This window comes from Triticum aestivum, chromosome 1B, assembly GCF_018294505.1.
Source record: "Triticum aestivum cultivar Chinese Spring chromosome 1B, IWGSC CS RefSeq v2.1, whole genome shotgun sequence".
Taxonomy (NCBI): domain Eukaryota; kingdom Viridiplantae; phylum Streptophyta; class Magnoliopsida; order Poales; family Poaceae; genus Triticum; species Triticum aestivum.
The window spans coordinates 435,465,614-435,486,118 of record NC_057795.1 but is presented as its reverse complement, the minus strand read 5'-3'; the positions used below and the strand labels follow the sequence as shown (position 1 = coordinate 435,486,118).

Here is a 20,505-nt window from a genome sequence, read left to right as displayed (position 1 = left end):
CAAAGTAATCTAGGAGTGGATCACTCGACAATGGTCAAAAATATCCTTAAGTACCTAAAGAGGACCAAGGACATGTTTCTCGTTTATGCATGTGACAAAGAGCTCGTCGTAAAGGGTTACGTTTATGCTAGCTCTGACACTGATCTGGATGACTCGAAGTCACAAACCGGATACGTATTTATTTTGAATGGTGGAGCAGTCGGTTGGTGCAGTTCCAAGCAGAGCATCGTAGCGGGATCTACATGTGAAGCGGAGTATATAGCTGCTTCGCAAGCAACGCAAGAAGGAGTCTGGATGAGGGAGTTCATATCCGACCTAGGGGTGATACCTAGTGCATCGGATCTAATGACTATCTTTTGTGATAACACTGGTGCTATTGCCATTGCCAAGGAGCCCAGGTTTCACAAGAAGACCAAGCACATCAAACGCTGCTTCTTCAACTCCATTCATAATTACATTAAGGATGGAGATATAGGACTTTGCAAAGTACATACGGATCTGAATGTGGCAGACCTGTTGACTAAACCTCTTCCACAAGCAAAACATGATCAACACCAAGACTCCATGGGTGTTAGATTCATTACAATGTAATCTAGATTATTGACTCTAGTGCAAGTGAGAGACTATTGGAAATATTCCCTAGAGGCAATAATAAATTGGTTATTATCATATTTCTTGTTCATGATAAATGTTTATGATTCATGTTGGAATTGTATTGACCGAAAACTTAAATACATGTGTGAATACATAAACTACACCGTGTCCCTAGTAAGCCTCTACTAGACTATCTCGTTGATCAAAGATGGTTAAGGTTTCCTAACCATAGACATGTGTTGTCATTTGATAACGGGATCACATCATTACGAGAATGATGTGATGGACAGACCCAATCGTGAGCTTAGCATCAGATCGTTTAGTTATTTGCTACAGCTTTCTTCATGTCAAGTATCAGTTCCTTACACCATGAGAGCATGCCACTCCCGTACACCAGAGGAATATTTGTGTGCTATCAAAGGTCACTTCATAACTTGGTGATCATAAAGGTGCTCTACAGGTATCTCCGAAGGTGTCTGTTGAGTTGCATGGATCGAGACTGGGATTTGTCGCTCCATGTGACAAAGAGATATCCATAGGCCCTCTCGGTAATACAACATCATAAGAAGCTTCATGTGACTAATGAGTTTATTCATGGGATCTTGTATTACGAAACAATTAAAGAGACTTGCCATTAAAGAGATTAAACTAGGTATGGAGATACCAACGATCGAATCTCAGGCAAGTAACATATCGCCGGACAAAGAGAATTGCATACAAGATTGACCAAATCCTTGACATCAAGGTTCAACCGATAAAGATATTTGTTGAATATGTAGGAATCAATATGGGCATCCAGGTCACAGTATTGGTTATTGACCGGGGAGGAGTCTTGGTTATGTCTACATGTTCCGAACTCGTAGGGTCGCACGCTTAATGTTCGATAGCGCTAGGGTAGTATTGAGATATTAATAGCGGAAAGTCTGAAGGTTGTTTGAAGTCCCAAATGAGATCTGGGATATCACGAGGAGCTCTGGAGGTAAAGATTTATATATGAGAAGTCCAGTTTTGGTCAGTGGAAAAGTTCGGGGGCATGCCGACAAGTGTACCGGAGGCACAGAAGGGTTCCGGGGGTCCACATGGGGGGTCCACCAGCCCCGGGGACTCACATGCGCTGTAGGGGGTGTCCTGGCATAGTTGGGCCAGGTGCACCAGCCCCCAAGAGGCTCATGCGCCTAGGGCTAAGGGGTAACCCTAGATGGAGGCGCCCCCCTTGACTTGGGGGGCAAGCGACCCCCTCCATTGGAGGAGGGTCTAGGGCCGACGCCCCCTCCCCCTCACCCCTATATATAGTGGGAAGGTGGGAGGGCAGCTGGACGCCTCCACCCTTGCCCTCTGTCGCTCCCAACTTCTCCCACCTTTCCTCTGGTATGCGCTTGGAATTCCGCTGCTACCGCCACCACCATACCGCCGTGTTGGTTCTGATCTCATCTATCTCCTCTCTCTCTCTCTCTCTCGCTTGCTGGATCAAGAAGGAGAGGAGGCCATCAAGCTGAACATGTGCTAATATCGTAGGTGTCGTTCGTTCGGCACTAGATCGGATTGGATCATAAAGAGTACGACTACATCAACCGTGTTACGACGCTAATGCTTTCGGTCTACAAGGGTATGTAGACACACTCCCATCTCGTTGTTATACATCACCTAGATTAGATCTTGGGTGTTTCGTAGGAATTTTTTTTATTTTCATGCAACGTTCCCATAATTTTTTAGCGAACTAGCATTTCAAGCAAGGATTTCCTAGGAAAAATTTAATTCCCTGTGAAATTTTTTAACATACCAGATTTGAGAAAAATCTGGATTTGGAAAAAAAATCTAGGATGTGACATCCCTCAACCCCTTGCTCACACTATAAAAGGAGGAGGAGAGGAGCTCTCAAACTCACTGAAGTTTCTCCAAGTTTCTTACCACAAAGGCATGCAATGATCTGCTATTCTTTCCTCCCTCCCCGAAATAGTTTCGTACTACCGAAAGGTTGTCTAGTGTCCAGTAAGAATAAGTTCTGGACGGTGAAGCACTGTTGGATAGGTGACATTGATGCAACCCGGTAGAGAGATCGTACGCCAAATTTAGGAAAAACTAGAACCATTAACTATATTATTTGTTATTATTTCGATCTTCGGTTCGAAGGGTTGTCCGGAGGACTACTCGAGGGAGAAAATCCTCACAGTTGGAAGGTCGTAAAATCCTATATAGCTGCGGGGATCTGCATCGACGATCTTCACTAACTCTCCTTTCGCTGCGTACGAGTTGGTAATGATCAGACCAAACCATGTATGCATCTTCATAATGGCTCTGGGCATGTACATAGTACGGATTTTTTTTGTTTTCTGCTGCGTTACCCTACATCGATCTGTTGACCAATCTGGATCCCCATCGAATCCGTGCGACTCCTTAGCGGGACATGCATGTGTCACCAACGACGGAGTCAAATCCGGTAGATCTCGGGTAGGGGGTCCCGAGCTAAGTGTCTTTACACAATGGTAAGAGGGGGCATGGGTTTTTTCCGAGGTTCGGGCTCTCCTACGAGATAAAACCACACATCATGCTTGTGTTTGTATTGATTTAGGATGGAGTACAAAATACAAGTGATCTACTCGAGATCGTTGTGTGTCATCTACGCACCCTACCCCTCGATTTATATACATACCGTGGGCTAGAATTACATCCTAGTCGGTTATGTACAAGGAGAACGTGTTGTGGACGACTTCTAATATCATGGATTATACGTCGAGTCTTCGGGAGCCTTCCTTTTATACGCCATGGGCCACCTTGACGTGGCCCTCTGGCGAACCCACATGGGGGGTCCTCGGCTTGGCCCACCTGGCCGGGAGATGACGTGGTGAGAGACCCCCTATCAAGGACAATCATCATTGCTTGTGAATGCCGGACCTCTTGCCCTTGCTACCATCTCTTTTCACGCGATATTTGCCCAACATCAAACATAGAAGAATTGGTGTCATCCAAGTCGTAATGCATAGGCTCTTGACCATCATTTTTCATGTTCATCATGTGTGCGTCCTCAAATATGCATCACAATGAAACTACCATCCGTAAATTGATCCAATGGTATGTGCAACTAACGAAGCAAGCAATTTACGGATGGTAGTTTCATCAAACTACATGTGGGCATGCCCGATGCCAGCGTTCCTGATGTTGTCTGCTACCTTTGGAGTTGCGTGAGTCGCACACCATGTCTGCGGCGACGTCCTCTTGCATCCAGCCATACGAGATGACCCATTTGGATGCCGGAGCGAAATCGGGCGCGGCCAACAACTTGTCCTTCTCGTAGGCAAGGCAGACAACACGAAGTCGATAGCCAGACCAGACATGCGCAAGTCCATGTTGACGGCCTCCTTCTCCGCAACTTCCCAACCACGCTGTTGAGCTCACTGCTCCCTCTAGGGATGCCCTCCGCCTTGCAAACAACGACGATCTAGAGCCCTACGGACTCCGCCAATGCGTCGTCCATGGCTGGGACGGGGTACTCAGCGTCGACATCTAGGACGGCAAAATCAAACGGGAGCAATGCTGGAGGGGGTCAATGGCTCAGCATGTTAGTCAATTTGGAGCGGGCACGTCCCCAAATCCACCCCATATGTGTCGTGTTGAGGGGTGCCGGATAGCAAGAACGTTTGAGTTGGCTGGTTGTGTGGTGATCTTGGCTTTTGGAGAAAGTTGAGGGTTCCAGTTGTAGATGCTCTAAGGATTCACATTATCCCCTTTTAGTACGGACGAGAAATGCATTTCAGCTAAAACATTCCATTTTTATGAGGAAATGGAGAACTATAGAGAAGCAAAAAGATACTTTAACCAGATCAACAATTAGAGCCATCAAAGATTCCATTTGTATGCAACTTCTCCCAATCTTGTGAAGCAACTCCTTTTAGTAAACTTTAGCCAGCTCAAGGACTAGAGGTATCACAACATCCTTTCGTATGCATCTGCTCACGGATCTAAGCTCTGGGAGATGCTTAGTAATAAACCGAGTTTTTCTTGCGCACCGGTGCTTATATCCCTCTGAATAAGCACCGGTGTTTCTAGAAACAGTTTATTTCTTTAAGCACCTCCTCTAAGCATCTTGCATCGTACAAGGCCTAACATTTGCAAAGGACGGTAATTCCATATTATAACATAAAAAGGCGGATATAGCTTTCATTACCAAATGTGATTACATAAAATACTGCACACGTTGGGATACAACACGTTTATTGAAAAAGAAAGAGAATACAACAAGCTACCTGCCTACCTATGTACAAGTTATTTACAGTATGTACACGAGATCTGCTTTGCCGGAGTTCACCAAAACGGGCACCACCTGTCAAACAGAATACATACACAGTGAGACGTGGCAAAACTCAAATGGTTAACTAACATAAGTTGCTAAAACTAGATAGAAAATACAAATATACTCTTAGGTTTCTTATGCACCTATTACGTTGTCTTTTTCACATATATGGTGTTACTTTTTCACTTTCTAAAATGCTATACTAGTGCAATACGAAATTTTGGTGCTTAGGTTTTTTTTTTGGGAAGTGTAATATCTCATGAATAGGTACATATTATCCCTAAGAGCATAAAATCCATGTATAAGAATAACAACGCATACCCGACATAGTTCTGGCACAAATTTTCATGTGAAGTCGCTTGAAGTATAAGCTTCTGAACCTGAACCTTCACGGATAATCCAGGTTCTACCTCCCGAGCATCTACTGAGGCTAAATGTTCACTGCCATGTTGACTTGAGCCGCCGGCGCCTAACAAGACTGATCCAGAAGAAAAGTCACGCCCTGTTAGCTTGTGACTCATCCGTGCCATGACAGCTACAGCACGCTCGTTTAAAACCTCATTAGCGTCACCGAGTTGATTGACCGCCTGCATGAACGACATAAATGGTCACCACTATAGGGATGTGGTTAGGACAGTACAATACAATCAAGCATGAGAAAAGGACGCAACCTGTAGCAGTTCCTTCTCGCGGGCTCCTCGAGGAGGTTGCATGAGCTCTTCACTAGGAGCAGCTTCTTCACTACTGACCACTGTATGAGTATGAGCATTTCCATAGTTTGAAACTTGAGGAACTTCATTGAAATTGAACAAACGCCAATTGATCAGCGGGTCATGTACAAATGCCTGAAAATAAATATTAAATTAGAATATCACCAAACATACTGGTTTAGGTACAAGAGATGAAGCATGAAGGAGCAGAAAGAATGTATAAGTAGCCATGAGCGGAGCCAGCAACTCTGGGCAGCTACCATGGGTTGCCAGAGTAATGATGACCCTCTGAGCTAGACACTGTGCATGTGTAGTTTGCTTTGCCCAGGCAAAAGCTTCTTGGACTCATCTATGCGCAAAACATTTTGCCTTTTGCGTGAGTTTTGTACTGGCTTTCCTCTCAATGGCCTCCGTCTGACTTCCAATTTTTCCACACCGTTAATATGTTCTTCAGTTGTTTTTGACCAGCAGATCCAAGGTTCTCAATCCGGAGGTGGCGGTGGTGATGGTGTCAAGTTTGTTTTGGTCTGAACGGTGCGACAACAAAGTAGTGGTTCAACTGCCTATCTCGCAAGGGGTGTATCCCTCGCCACAGTGCGTTCAACGATCTAAAAGTTTCACCTATTGTGGCTCTTTAAAACCTTTGAGCTAGTACAGCTTGTGCAAGTTCTGTCTTCTGCAATGTTTTCACCGGAGACACGGAGATGCAAAAGATGAAAAAATTGCTCAAGTCATGGGTTCTATCGGCTCTTTCTACTCCCCACCATCAGCCTCCTGTAGTCTTGCTGTCCTGCTTCCTCCGAGGCTGCTGCCATGGCGCGTCCCGACTTCACCTTCCCGACACTGCTGCTTAGCTAACCATGACCACCTCGGCGGAGATCAAGCTTTTTTTCGTTTACGAGATAAAGCAAGCGGCTGTGATGCCATATTCTCCTCTCATTTCTTAATCTTGTTTAGTCAATTTCGTCTGTTAACCGAACTTTCGGCTCCCAATAACTCACGGGCTAATTTGGTTGTTGATCTAAATAAAAATAATAATTGTAAACACAAGAAACTAAACCAAAAAAACCCGGAGAAGCAAATGCTCACCCCTACTTTCAAAAATAATAACTGCAACATTACGAACGCAAATTGACAAAACAGACGAAATTTAAGAAAGTTTGATATACTGCAAGCAAACCAGATGAAATTGGATAAGTTCAAATTAAATTTAAAGAAAACTAAACTAAACTACACAAGGTACCGGACGGTGACCTCTTCCTCGTCGTCAGAGTCCTGCTAGCGGTGGAAGGGCGGGTAGGAGCGGTGGAAGGGCACGTGGGGGGGGGGGGGGGTCCGCCTCTGGCCTTGCCCTTGCCGCCAAGCGGCGCGCAGGGACCTGACCATCCCGATTATGATGAGCTGGCCATTGAGGCGGCAACGGGCGGACGGCCAAGACCAACGCGAGGTCTGGGTCCACGAGGACCCAGTTCGGCGCGATGTCGGACGTGGCGAACGCCGCCCGGCGCGTCTGCTCAGCAGCCGCCCTGTTGGCCACCAAGGTAGTTGGGGATGCGATCGCGCGTTCGCGACAGCGTTGCCGAGCTCCTCTTCCTTCAGCGGGCGCTACCGGGGCGGTGCCACCTCATTGCCACGCCTGAAACGGAACGACGGGGACCCTGGTTGGAAGCGGTCGAACGTACTGCCTGGCGGCGACGATGGCTCCTTCACCAGACACCGCAATTGCGGGGTTGCGGCTTCTTCTGCTTGACGTGGCGGCGCCCTCGAGCTGGACCTCCAGCTACGCCTGGAATTCCTCATACTTCGAGGCGGCTTCCACGAGGAGGGGCAATTGCTACTACTCGGCGTCCGAGGAGAACAGACCTCCTTCGTCGACGACGCGGTGGAGGATGACGGCCCGGGAGCCTATGCACGGCACCGCCGCGATCTGGAGGGAGATCCACCGACCGGCGCAGAGAACCAACCGCTGGCGGCGGACTTGCCCAGCCCGGTCGAGGAAAGGACAAGAGAGGATCTGGGACGCCGGACGCGGCACTGAGTGGAGAGGAGATGAGGGCCGGCGTTGTGTGGAGAGATGGGTTTGGACGCCATCGCCTGCCTGCTTGAATATCTAGGGTGGGCGGACCGACGTCACTTCAATGCGGCTCAGCGGCCCGAGTAGGCTTCTCGGTCACCGTGTGTTCGCATTGAAGCGGCGCCGCCCTCCCATCCGGTCATGTCGGTCTGACCGGCAGCATGGAGCGGCATAAATGTACATACAATGTTCGCGGGCGAGACACATAGCATGACTTCAGGTAGGACCGCGCAACCGGACGCGTACGTGGGGGACGTCTGGACGTCCCAGACACCCGCAACGGTCCGCCCAGTTTGGTTCCTGTTTGCGAGAATTTGGACGAGATGGCGTTGGATGGCAAAAAATCATGTGGACAGGCATGTCCGGATGTTTAGGGGCGGATTGGGGTAAATGCGTTGGAGATGCCCTAAAATCAGATAAGGGGGTAAAGTGGACTGTTTAAAAGCTCAAGGTCCATTTTAGACGGTTTTAAAGTGTTAGGATGAAATGTGAACTTGAGGCAAATCTTAGGGTCCAAAAAAGCGGATTCTTTTTATTTCAATATTAAATACTCACTCCACCTCAGAACATAGTGCGTGGTGTCGTAGAAGTCAAGCTTCACAAACTTTGACTTATTTTATTAAAAAAAATCTATATCTATAATACCAAATATACATCATATGAAAATATATTTCATGAATGAATCCAATGGTATTGATTTGGCATTCTAATATTGAAACATTTTTCTATATACTTGGTCCAAGTTTACAAAGTTTAGCTTTAAAAAATACTCCCTCCGTCCCAAAATAAGTGTCTCAACTTTATACTAGCTCTAGTACAAATTTGTACTAAGCTCAAGACACTTATTTTGGGACGGAGGGAGTATCTAATAAGCACTATATTTTGGTATGGATGGAGTATATAATATTGGCCAGGCAAAGGTGCTACAGGCTATAGAATATGTATTACTTACCTCCATCATAGCCATGACGCTGTCCTTGTTTGTCCGGAGGACTTGCATCACATTTTCACAAGTTGTTCTGAAAGTACCCTCAATACCACTAACTTCCATAGCTTTCACGAGCATTCTAGTCAAACGGAATGGTACCTACACCATACATACAAAATGTGTGAGTGCAGTAAAAGAAGTTGAAATGCCACGCATTCAATAACAGTTACAATACAAGACAAGACTCAACAAAACTATAGCATCAAACTATCAGGTGATTGGCAAGGAATAAAGCACAGAACACGGCCTACTTACTTTTTCAGGGAATTTTTCTCGATTCATTGATGCCTCAAAACAGTCTCCAAAGTCAATGTGTAAAATTTTCCCACTGAAGCAAAAAATTATTATTAGACCTCAAGACAACAAAAACAAATTCACAACATTCATATGGTTACTTCAAGCTTTGTAGAAATTACCTAAAACGATCTAACATAAGATTGCTTGGATGCCGATCTCCTAACCCAAGCAAATAGCCAGCCTGCAAAATTACATTTTCATCATCTTAAGTCCAAAGGAATATCTCATATGAAAACACATATCATAGCAGTAATTCATACCATGCTCATAACAGCCAGGCTTCTTGTATAATTTGTACGCCGCTCAAGCCATACTTCGGATGTTCGACTTTTCAGCCAGAGAACCTATCACAATTTTGTTGAGGTAGATTAAATATCGTCACCAGAAAGCATCAAAATCAGTGAGCCCTTTTCATAGTGCAGTGACTAGATACAGCATAGTACCTTTGCAAGGTCATTTCCTTCGGTATTCTGAAGAGCATGCTGAAATACTTCCACCTTCGCGATGAGGGGTAAGTGGTCATAATCAGGTGCAAACGCCAACATAAGTCTGTGCTCTTGATTTAAGAAAATCTGAACAAAGAAGAAGAGGAAAATCAATTGACAAATGACATCAAGCAGAACACGTTTATCTTCTTTCAGAAGGAAACAAATTATTGAGGCAGACTAACCTTTCTTGCATCTCTGTATTCACGGATCAGAGCATGAAGCGTGTCACAATTAGGTACCCATCCAATTAATCCACTGTTAGGAGACAAGGGAATAACAGCATATCTTTGGATCGACAAATCTTTCTCTGATGTTTTCCTTGAGTTCTCCAGGAGAGTATTCACCAGACCAAAAAGCTAAGTGAAGAGGAAAGGTATTTAGATACATATTTTTTGTTGGTAGCTTGTAATATCTAGAGGCTATTTCAGCTTGCGAGGACACCACCAGATTAACAGATTATGCCCAAGTGTTAATTGCATCAATGCCAGAGAGGGGCTCCAGCTTATCAACAATACATCAGTATTATCAGGACTTCAAAGAACGGTTTGTTAACTAAGCGTTCATATAAGTTCAACCTGTGCATCACTATGTAAGATCAGGCTAGTTAACTAAGCATGGGCATGGGAACAGTTTTTGTTTTGGACTAGTGGTGTTTTTCAAGCTGCCTATTTCAGATCAAGATACGGAAAAAAAAACTGGCCTTAGGTAAAACAAATAAAGATATAATGATGAGGAATCGGTTACTGTTCAGATGGTAAACCACAAGGGTGCGGGGAAATCAAAGAACTGGCCTCAGGTAAGGGGACAGTGGAGGACAAAACTATTCATGGGCACAACATATAAAAATATGCTTGCTACTCCATGCTCTATTGCTACTAAAACATCAGAAATCAGCGTGAAAAAGACTTGCAATCTAGATACAAACCTGCATAACACGTTCATCTTGTCTTAAATCTTCATGACCTTTAAGCAAGAATGCATAATCCTCGCCATCACTTCCATGAATTGTCAGTTTCCTCGGTCTTTGTTTGGATGTAATAACAATCAATTGCGGAACAAAATACTCGATGGTCACTAGTGGTGAATCTGGAAGCAAAGTTCAATTCTTAATGTCAGAATTCTAAGTCAATTTAACAATCAATTGCAGAATAAAATACTCAATACTGGTGAATAAGGAAGCAAAGTTTAATTCTTAATGTCAGCATTCTTATACAACCAAATGAAAAGCACATTTTTCAATCTAAACAAATTGTCTTACTGTTGCCATCACTTAACATTTTATTGTGTGGTTCCAGTAGTGATCTATCATAGACAAGGGATGTTGATGACATAACACAAACTGGTGGGTAATTAAAATGTTGGGGTACTTGGTACAAATAACCCATGTATGCTACAAATAATTCATCTCACAATTGTGAGTTCTGTAGAATTGGTAAGGCAAAGAAAAGAGTACTAGGTTCCGTAAGAAGTAGAGAACTAAAATTTAAAATAAATGGTATAACCCTGTGGAATACCTGCAGAATAAGTTCCTGGTACAGCAAGCTCCAACTTTCGACATTTGAGCAGCTCAGGTGAAACAGACTGAAAGAGACATCAAATGTTCAATCAAGGAGCTAAAGGAAACAAACTGCAGGGAAAACAATCATATAACATGCTTACATGCAAATCAAGAGTTGTAAGACTTGGAAGCTGTTTGTCGATTCTTCTGAAAACATGGTAATACAAATCCCATGCCTAAAGAACACAGAAGTCATCCTCAGCAGTACTCAAGAAGACACAATACAGAAATTATTGTATTGACACTCTTATATACCTTAGTTAGCTCAGCATCCTCTCCAGTAGCGCGATATTTTAAGCAGCATTCATGGGCTTCAAGTAATTCATGTCCATAGGCCTGGATAAGTTTCAATAGCATAAGCTATTAAATACTTAACAAAACAAACTGAATTTGATGTTCAATGTCAAGTTGATAATTCAAAGGGGTGAAGGCACCAAATGATTTACTGTATAAAACAGACCAAGATATAAGGACAAAATGCATTTTCATGAAAAGTAACCCAAACATTAGCAAGAGAAATATATTTGTGTTACGATATACTGTGATGGGGACTGGAGGAAAGTTTGGTGACGGCACTACCTGAATGAAAGTGTTCTCTTTTATTGTCTCAGCCCCTCTCTCAAGCATTGCATGCAATGGCTCAAGTACCGCAAGCATTCCATCGATATTGTGCTCACCAAAATACATCCTGCTAGCTTCCTCAAGAGCTTCATGCCACATCTCATGCCACAAAATGGCAACTCGTATCAGTTCCTTTGAAACAAGCTGCGCCTGGAGCAACCAACATCAACAGAGTCAGGAGCGCTATGTGTCTTCCGTACAAGCTTAACAGATACTGATGCTAACCTGATCAACAAGGCCTCCACTATGCTTGCGGATCTTATCAACGACCTCCTGTGCTGCACGTTGCCTTAATATACTTATTGATTTGCAAGCAACCAAAAGAGGATACATCAATGCCTGGTAAAAAATGTCAAAGGAGTTGGCAAAACTAAATTAGAATAATCCCAACATATTAAGAAAAAGCAAGGTCATCCTTTCAGTTGGATATAATGGCCAGTTATCAGTCAAACTGGTTCCAACAAGTATGGATGATACACAGCAGTATTCAGGTACATAGGTTATATTTCAAACAAAAAAAAGAAATATAAAGCTAAGGAAACTTGAAAATCTGAAAAGACACAAAAGGAGAATATAGTTATTATCACAGGGAAACACCGGAACCAGTCAGCTCCTGGCAGACAAGACCCAACGAGCAATTCACACACATACACACACAAAGCATAACGAATCCTGGACAAAAGTAAGCATGAAACAACAAACCTGAACACTAAAAAACACAAACAGTACTACTAACTTTGCAGCCACCTTATACAACCGTTAACACAAACAAAAGACAGCAAAACTGGAGGTGAGCATGGATCGAACTAAAATGAGGAATGCAACAAGAACCAAGTATTACTCAGTAAGGGGTGTGCTGGCACCAGACCGCTCGCCAGGGCTCAACCCTGTGAGGCAAAATTTATCCTGGAGAGTGAACCGTTTACTTGTGTTTTGGTTGTTCTTCTTTAAACGAACCGTTTACTTGTGTTTTGGTTGTTCTTTAAACGAATGCCACTGGACGCTAATCCCTGGTAGGTCTCCTTGGTTCTTTACTATTCGACTCCCTTATTCTTTTAGTCGTTGCTTTAGATCACCGGATAGGGAGATAGGCCGTCTTGTGTCACTTAGTTATTAAAGCAACAACTGTGATTCTATGACAGTCGCTATAGCAATGCAGAAACCTAGTAAATTTCACAAGAAAGCAGCACAGATACTCTAATTGAACATCCAAATCATAGTTTATCAGCCTAAGAAGAAAATTGCGAACCTGCGGATGCCCCTTTCCAATTCGAACTAGCAATTCTTGTATCAGTTCTCTAACTATTCTATTGTTTGAATGAATCCTGGCAATTATCTGGGGTAGCACAACCAACCACATTTCGATCTTGACAAGTGTAAAGCCTTTCTCCAATGCCATTTGAACCTCTGAGGTTGCCCCATGGTTGAACCAAAGAGTCAAGAGACGGAGAATATCCTACAAAAGTAAACATAATCATTTAAATATATTACTGAAAAAGCAAGGAATTAGAGAAAACTATTTTTAGGCAGTCATCTCAAAGTGGCATAATTTTTTTTCCATGCCACCAAGATATAGCGGAATGATTTTTTTAAGATGTGGAGGAGCCCCCCACAGTAAATTTTATGAATATAAAGAGAAATATTTACAAAAGACCCAAAGTGGTCGGACCCTTCACCGGACCCTGTGAGCAGGAGCTACATGCACCGGGCTGCCCTGTTTAAAGATAGATAGAGAGGGGCTGTACAAAGGAGGAAAGAAAGAGGGAGGGCTGTACAAGAAGGGGCAGAAGGCAGGCAAGTACTAGGCCCTAGAGAGAGACTCTAGGTGATCCAAGGGACCTTAGAGGGATGGCAAGCTCATCCTTCATCCGTAAGAAAGAAGAGGGATCTTTCTTGAAACAAAAGAAACAAGTGGTCCTACTAGGGGATGTTGCTAAAGACTTCAAAATTTTCTTTGCTTCCAAATATTTCAAGCTGCAACCGTCGTGATCTGAAACAAGACCTTGTTGAACTTGAGCTTTACCCTGAAGATAACTTCCTCCATGGGAGATTGAGGCGCATATCAAGAGCATTCCAGCAGGAGGAACTGAAGCTACATAACCAGAAGAGATGATCACGAGTTTCCAGGGTATCCAAGTTGCAGACAATCAGAGCCTCCAGAAGGATTAAATTAGTGACGTTGGAGGATGTCCTTTGTATTAAGTCTATCATTTAGAAGGAGCCAGGCAAAGCCTTTCAGCTTAGGAGAGTACTTAGGGTTTCAGAGCCAAGCAGTTCAGGTTGGGAGGGGGGGCTTCAATGTGCTGAAAGTGGACTCTAGAGATTTTAGAGAAGGAAAAACTTGCAACCCATGAGAAAGAACAAGAATCAGCAACACTAGGGGAACAATGAAGGTTGGTCAGGAATTGCCTGAACTCACGGAATTCATCAAAGGCCTGGCTGGAGAGCTGAAGATGAAAAAGATCTAAGGGCTCTTGGGTAACAAGTACATCCTGGACCGAAGAGATGATCAAGGGCAAAGGAGTGAAGCCTGGGAAATCTTCTCCCCAAAAGGTGATCAGACCAATTGTCACTCCAGATATTTCACGTCTGTTCATTACCAGTTATACTTGACCAAGTCAGAGATGCTGCTAGTCATTTGTTGTATGGCTATGATCCCGCATATATCACCTTTCAAGACTTATAAATATAGTAGGAAAATGACTAAACAACATAATATTGTAATTTGAGTTTTTGCTCTTCTCAAACATTGGGAAGGGTGTAAAAGCATTTTTGAAATGCGATGGGATCAGCCACTATATAAAGCCTTTGCTCAAAATCTACTTCGCAGAACAAAAAACAGAAAGAAAAAAATATTTACCTGCAAGCTATCATCGACACCTTTAGTTGTAGATGCACACGCAATAGAGTAGAAATATCCTGTTACTGCTGCAACAACATATTTTCCTGCTATATCTGGACGGCCTCGCAGAGTATATCGGGACATGACTTCAGTGTTGAACAAAGCCCACGAATGCCATGCCTTGCCCCAGTCCTTGGCACTTAACGTGGCATTTTTGTAAGAAACCAATATTTCTGGAGAAAGCGATTCATAATTATTTGAGATAAAATTAAAGGAAAACAGTGGAAAAAACTGAAGTTTTTCAGACCTTGAATGGCATCATCATCCAATCCAGGTGACAGTGCTCTCTTCCAGCTAGCAAGTGTCAAATAGACACGGGCAGTAAGTGGTACTCCAGCATTTGATATAGCACCATGGCTTACTAGCATTCCAGAGTAACTATTTGTGGCTGTTGCAATCTGCACTGACAGATCCTATCTCACCAGAAACAAGGGTACATCAGTATAAACACTTGAAGATATTAGTGCTGCCATGTATTGTCAGAGTACAAGAACAAGCACCTGTAGCCTAGAAAATGCGTCCTTCCGTTTAAGCTCATCTCCAACAGCATACTGGTACTTCAGGTAAGCCAGGACTACTTGAGGATGTCCATGATACAGTGTCAACTCAGGAGAAGATTCAGGATCAAACTGCATGTGGTATAAGAAATAATTTCTTTTATAGAGAGGATTGCAGAGTTAAACAGGCACACTAATTAATAACAACTACTATTTTCACCTGTAAAAGTTTGACTAAAGTAGATTTAGCCTGACTAATACGTCCACTCTTCCAGCAAAGTTTAGCAAATTTTATCCAGGTATCTCTGTCTTCATTAGGAGGAAGAACCAACTCTCTAACAGCAAGTAGGGCTTGCCACACCTGAGAAAAAATTTGAAGTCAATATGGAGAATAAGAACCATACAGGTTACAGCACAGCATTCTTAAGCAAATACATCATATAACCTCAACGTTCCGTTTTGTTCCTTTAATGCGCTCGTTCCACATATTACGGATAAGTTCCCTTCGCCCATCAGCAATTGGACTTTCCATCGGAAGAGTGCAGTAATCAATCACCTGAATTACACACCTTTTGTTAGTAAAACAGTTAACTTCTTCAGAACATAAACCAAAATTAGAATACCTCTTCGAGTTCTGAAAGCTGCTGAACCCGCACCATGTTATTATAAGCACGCTCATAACTCTCAAGTACCTAGCAAATTGGCAACGAACAAGTATGGGTATACAGAAGGGCAAAACGGATTTGTGAACAGTTAATAAACCTTTTTTTGATGGAAACACAGTTATAACAAACTTATGAAAGTGCAGACTGTTCATCACAAGAAGGCCCCCATATAGGGCCAAACGATGAAAAGATCACACTTTTTCTTTCATGTAAAAGAGAACACCAGGTATGTAAACCAATTAAATTCTTGAGATAGAATTAGAGAAACACCCTCTGAGAACAGAAGCTCATTGTAATTGCTAACAATAATAGACTGTAGAAGTATAAAGACTAGTTATTGCATCTATACTTGTATCTTATACTCCCTCCGTTCCATATTACTCGTCGCTGATTTAGTACAAAGTTGTACTAAATCAGCGACGAGTAATATGGAACGGAGGGAGTAGAATGTATCAGTTCCAAAAGTTGCCCTCTAATTGTTACACATATACTGCCAGTCTCAGCTATAAAGCAAGATATTTTATCAGTACCAAATGCCTCTCCTTGCCCCCCCCCCCCCCCACACACACACACACACACCCAAGATCCACCGTTTACTATTAGCAATTCAGATGTATGAGAGTCAGTTTGTGGTTGCTTTGTAGCATAAAATCACAACGTAATCATCAGTTAGCTTTGGCAGATATGAAAACCACGGTACACAGAATATGAATAATATAGTAATGAAAATAAATTTAGACAAAACTTGAATAATTGAAATTATACAAAGGAATATATAATGGCTGTGTCATACCAATGGTGCAAGTTCAGTTGCCAAACACCGCCGAGCTCTCTCAACATATACACGAGCTTCTTCATACTGTAACGGAACACAAAAATCCAAACTATGATCAAATTATGGAAAGAATGTAATCAGAGTTCAAAATAGGAACATACTCCACCTTTTTGCAACGAACTGAAAGAACAGCCCTAAAGAAAGCACCATTACTGCTTCCATCACCACTAGCAGTTGTGTTACCCAACGAGCGGAGCTTGTTTTCGTCCCCATCATCCAGACGAGAAACATATTCAGACATCTGGTCCCACTCACCCATATGCCAAGCAGCATTTGCAGCCTATAGGAACAGAAACAAAAAGAAGAAAAAATAAGTTCACCTGTTAAAAGTTATCTATAAATGGACAGGAAGATTTATCCACAACCATTGGAGCCATTTCCAGCCGAGCAGGCGGTTCTGCACCAGTCCATTGCTCCCTGCATAATGTGCTTAAATCTTCCCACCGAGCCAAGGATGCTAGGCACCTCATCCTCCCTAACATAAGCATGATTCTCAGCTGGTTACATTTGCTTTGTATACTAAAGAAGATTCATATATGAATTATTGGACATAAATAACTCGCTATGTGGTTTTCTTTATTTTTCTTTTACGCGCACAATCATATTTGAACAGAAAATGACTTCCACAATAAGCCAATAACAAGGGTGCCCTAGTGGAGGATCTGAGAATTTTCAAAATGGTATTCTGGAAACTGTTTCTCAGGATTGGAAAGTGACAAGTCATTGGGAAGGAGGGTATGATGCAATAAAGAATAAGTAATGACCATACCCAATGTAGCATCCAAATTTTGGCTGTGTTGTAAAGGGCCAGATGCTTGAGATGATTTTATGGTATATGCCCTTAGGGCCTCATCCCAACGGTGCAATTTCTCATACCTACATTACACAAAATTAAACAGATATTGAAACAAGAAACCTGAATCATTAAAAATGATGGGTCTTATTTCAGCAAGTTCTCAACCATATTTATCATTCAAAGCCATTAGTTTAAAAGTACTAATTATAAATGCCAGATAAGGATCATAATAAATGTGAGAAAATGATTCTTTGGCAACGGGGTCATAGGTGTAGTAGTAAACTGGCATATACCAGGATTCCTTCAACTGAACTTCTAGATGCTGTTGTGAGTAAGTCAGTATTCCAATAGCTGCCTGTAGAAATTAAAAAAAGGTTTAAAAACTATAAAGATTACTCCTTTATCCTTTCACATGACACAAGGACCAACCTCATGCTGGTGCAGTTGATTGTTAATATGAATAAGGGATTCAACCACTGTAACAGGATTTGCACCCATCTTCTTTGAACATACAGCTTCAAACTCCATTTCTTTATAATGGAGGGCTTTTGCATATGCTCGACACTGAAAAAATATAGTTCAGAAGTTTCAATAAAACACACGTGCTCATGGAGATCTCAATAGTTTGCCAAAGACACACAAAGAGTAACAATACAGCTAACCTTCTCAGCAAGTGCGCCAAGCAACCTAGTATCAATTGGAAGAGGCTTCTCATCATGTTCCATAAACTCTGCCTACTTATACAAGCGGACAATTAATAAAAGAAACAGCATGACAAATGAATTGTAAATTTTGTATACAGAAGTCCTACGACCAAACTTACCAAGTTCAACAGCGTTGCAAGAATTTCTGGTGGTATGTTTTGAGATGAGAATGCTGTCTTGAGACTTCTCACTAGTTGCTCCTGGGATGATTCGGTCATTTGGGCCCAGCAACTTGCAAAACCCGCAGCAAACAACTCGCGTCCAACAGAGGGCTGAATATTTCTGTCAGAAAATAATTCACAGCATGATCAACACATTATAAAGAACAACTGCTTTACCTGAAGCTGTGCTAGCCTTGCACAAGTGCGTAGAGCTGGAGATGGTGACTCTTTGAGAAGTGCAATACTAAAGTGCCTCATCCATTCAGCCCAATCTTCTCTAGTACTTCTCTGAGAAGCCTCGCCAGCACTTCTCAACCGAACATCGTTGACCTGCAGCAACCAAAAGTCTAAATTAAGTATAAGAAAAATATAGGGCTACATGAAAGAGCAGATGAACAGTACAGGTTGTCAATCATTTTTCTCGAACAGAAGCAAAACCATCAATTACAACAATCTACTACTGAGTGACTACAACAGAGAAAGAAACACTCTTAAGCGGGTGTGTACACGGTAGCTGCTCAGAAACACTGAACAAGAACGTTAAGATTTAATTCTTTTGAAAAGGAACCAAGGTCTTCCCAGGTGAAATAACAATCTTCCAAAAAGTCAAAGGTTTTATGGGCAAGAGTGAGCTCTGATGTCTTAAAAGCTAGGCAAAGTTGTCAAAAGAACAACGGAAAACAATAATTAGTAAGAAGCAGAATACAAGTGAAGATATCTACAAAATATCAGCTGGAACCACAAAGCATATTACTTGATGACTTCTTGGTTGCCGCTGTGTTTCATCAGCTTCCTCGGAAGGAACACCCTCAAAATCATCAAGGGGATCACTAATGACATCAGGTGGACATTGTGTGTACTTCTGTACTGACAAGCTATCGGAGATGAACAGTTCTCGCCTTAGTAATCGATTTTCAGTCTCATCCCATTTTTTGTACTGTAAGAAGTAAAACATGAAAAATTAGACAAAAGACATCAAAAGGTACATGCATAATATTAAAACAGGGTACCCGCAAATGGTGCTTCACAAGAAGTTTGCGTATTGATGGTATGAAAATTGTAAATTCCTCTCCGAGAGCATGTGCGAGCGAGCAGAGCGCCTCTGCAGCTTCTTTCCGTAAATCATCATTGTTTCTACTCACATAAGGGGAAATAACAACAAAGAAAAGAGATGCACAAGACAAAATGTATTAATTAAACTGATAACCAGTTACAAATTAAGTAGAAATAAAAATAATATTGTGATAATAGATATGCTACGAAAACAAGAACTTAAAAAGCACAAGGAAACCCAATATGCTAGATACATTAAATTATTTGTAACCATAAACCTTACCCATCCAAGACGAGCTTCAGATGATGCACTAACGCCGACACATGAGTACCAACCTGGACAAGATATATCGAAAGATGCATAATGAGCAATACAAAAGCACAGAAGGAACCTTTTGCAAAAAAGATATGATACATCAAACTTGCTTAGAACATCAACCGACCTGCACCTTAGGTATAAGCTTAGTCAAAGTGATGATGGCACGCCGTCGGATGTCAACTAGCTCCACTTTAAATAAACGAACAAGCACTGGAGCAACCAAGTGCATGTGCTCATCCAAATTTCCTAAAAGGTGCCATAAGTTAACATATGCTAGTTTCAACATAAATTAGGGACATGAAAAAAAAAAGCAAGAGTTGGATACAAACCGCCAAACACTTCAAGTGTGTGTAATATGTCAGGAACATAGCAATAATCATTGCAGCGTTCAGCATCACCCAAGACTTGAATACAACTTGGCAAAATATGGAGTAAATACACTCTGAACTCATCATTCAATGCTAAGCATAGTTGCTCAACAAGATGAAGAACCTGCAGAAGCAAGACAGTAAAATTAAGAAAATCACGATATGAAACACCAGAATCACAAAATTATTACTCCACAAATTTTCTGTTTGCCATGACATAATTATTAGGAATACATAGAAATTATATCATTTAAACTGGATTTCTCACAAACGACACTCAGGAAACATAGTCACTCACCCAACCACAGAATCAGTTTGGGTGCACCCAATCTTTCAGCAGGTTAGCAAGACATGCACTAAATACACAGAACTCACTAATATTGCTACCCTGCCAATAATGTAGCTATTATTACTACAGTGAACTATGCGTTGTCGGGAAGTACCCATATTAAATTCCACTGTTATCAGCTGACTTATGATTTTAAAACTGGGGGGCAGGGGGGGGGGGGGGGCTATCTTGTGTAAGATCGTGATTTTATGATTCTGGTGTTTGTTCGTTACAATGCAAACTCTGAACTGATCTTATT

General features: G+C 42.3%; 1 protein-coding gene across 2 annotated transcripts in view; it reads right to left on the bottom strand.

Annotated features, from left to right (window-relative positions):
* Window positions 1–4,697: 4,697 nt before the first annotated feature.
* The window catches only part of LOC123129407 (serine/threonine-protein kinase TOR), a 30,497-nt gene continuing 14,689 nt past the window's right edge, over window positions 4,698–20,505 (bottom strand). Inside the window, exons 24-59 of one of the 2 annotated variants that reach the window (XM_044549589.1) lie at window positions 19,880–20,042; window positions 19,675–19,796; window positions 19,515–19,567; window positions 19,189–19,312; window positions 18,933–19,115; window positions 18,356–18,508; window positions 18,137–18,289; window positions 17,976–18,047; window positions 17,743–17,877; window positions 17,607–17,668; window positions 17,287–17,393; window positions 16,883–16,992; window positions 16,624–16,797; window positions 16,476–16,541; window positions 15,641–15,709; window positions 15,463–15,573; window positions 15,238–15,378; window positions 15,021–15,149; window positions 14,768–14,933; window positions 14,479–14,693; window positions 12,868–13,074; window positions 11,844–11,957; window positions 11,577–11,768; window positions 11,253–11,333; window positions 11,099–11,173; window positions 10,954–11,020; window positions 10,365–10,525; window positions 9,622–9,795; window positions 9,395–9,523; window positions 9,212–9,295; window positions 9,071–9,132; window positions 8,910–8,982; window positions 8,619–8,753; window positions 5,554–5,727; window positions 5,204–5,469; window positions 4,698–4,912 (exon numbers count right to left, since the gene is read on the bottom strand). In XM_044549589.1, the coding sequence (XP_044405524.1) occupies window positions 4,894–4,912; window positions 5,204–5,469; window positions 5,554–5,727; window positions 8,619–8,753; window positions 8,910–8,982; window positions 9,071–9,132; window positions 9,212–9,295; window positions 9,395–9,523; window positions 9,622–9,795; window positions 10,365–10,525; window positions 10,954–11,020; window positions 11,099–11,173; window positions 11,253–11,333; window positions 11,577–11,768; window positions 11,844–11,957; window positions 12,868–13,074; window positions 14,479–14,693; window positions 14,768–14,933; window positions 15,021–15,149; window positions 15,238–15,378; window positions 15,463–15,573; window positions 15,641–15,709; window positions 16,476–16,541; window positions 16,624–16,797; window positions 16,883–16,992; window positions 17,287–17,393; window positions 17,607–17,668; window positions 17,743–17,877; window positions 17,976–18,047; window positions 18,137–18,289; window positions 18,356–18,508; window positions 18,933–19,115; window positions 19,189–19,312; window positions 19,515–19,567; window positions 19,675–19,796; window positions 19,880–20,042 (4,521 nt within the window). In that variant the 3' untranslated portion in view covers window positions 4,698–4,893. The remainder of the gene's footprint in view (window positions 4,913–5,203; window positions 5,470–5,553; window positions 5,728–8,618; window positions 8,754–8,909; window positions 8,983–9,070; window positions 9,133–9,211; window positions 9,296–9,394; window positions 9,524–9,621; window positions 9,796–10,364; window positions 10,526–10,953; window positions 11,021–11,098; window positions 11,174–11,252; window positions 11,334–11,576; window positions 11,769–11,843; window positions 11,958–12,867; window positions 13,075–14,478; window positions 14,694–14,767; window positions 14,934–15,020; window positions 15,150–15,237; window positions 15,379–15,462; window positions 15,574–15,640; window positions 15,710–16,475; window positions 16,542–16,623; window positions 16,798–16,882; window positions 16,993–17,286; window positions 17,394–17,606; window positions 17,669–17,742; window positions 17,878–17,975; window positions 18,048–18,136; window positions 18,290–18,355; window positions 18,509–18,932; window positions 19,116–19,188; window positions 19,313–19,514; window positions 19,568–19,674; window positions 19,797–19,879; window positions 20,043–20,505) is intronic. The other variant, XM_044549593.1, reaches the window with a different exon arrangement.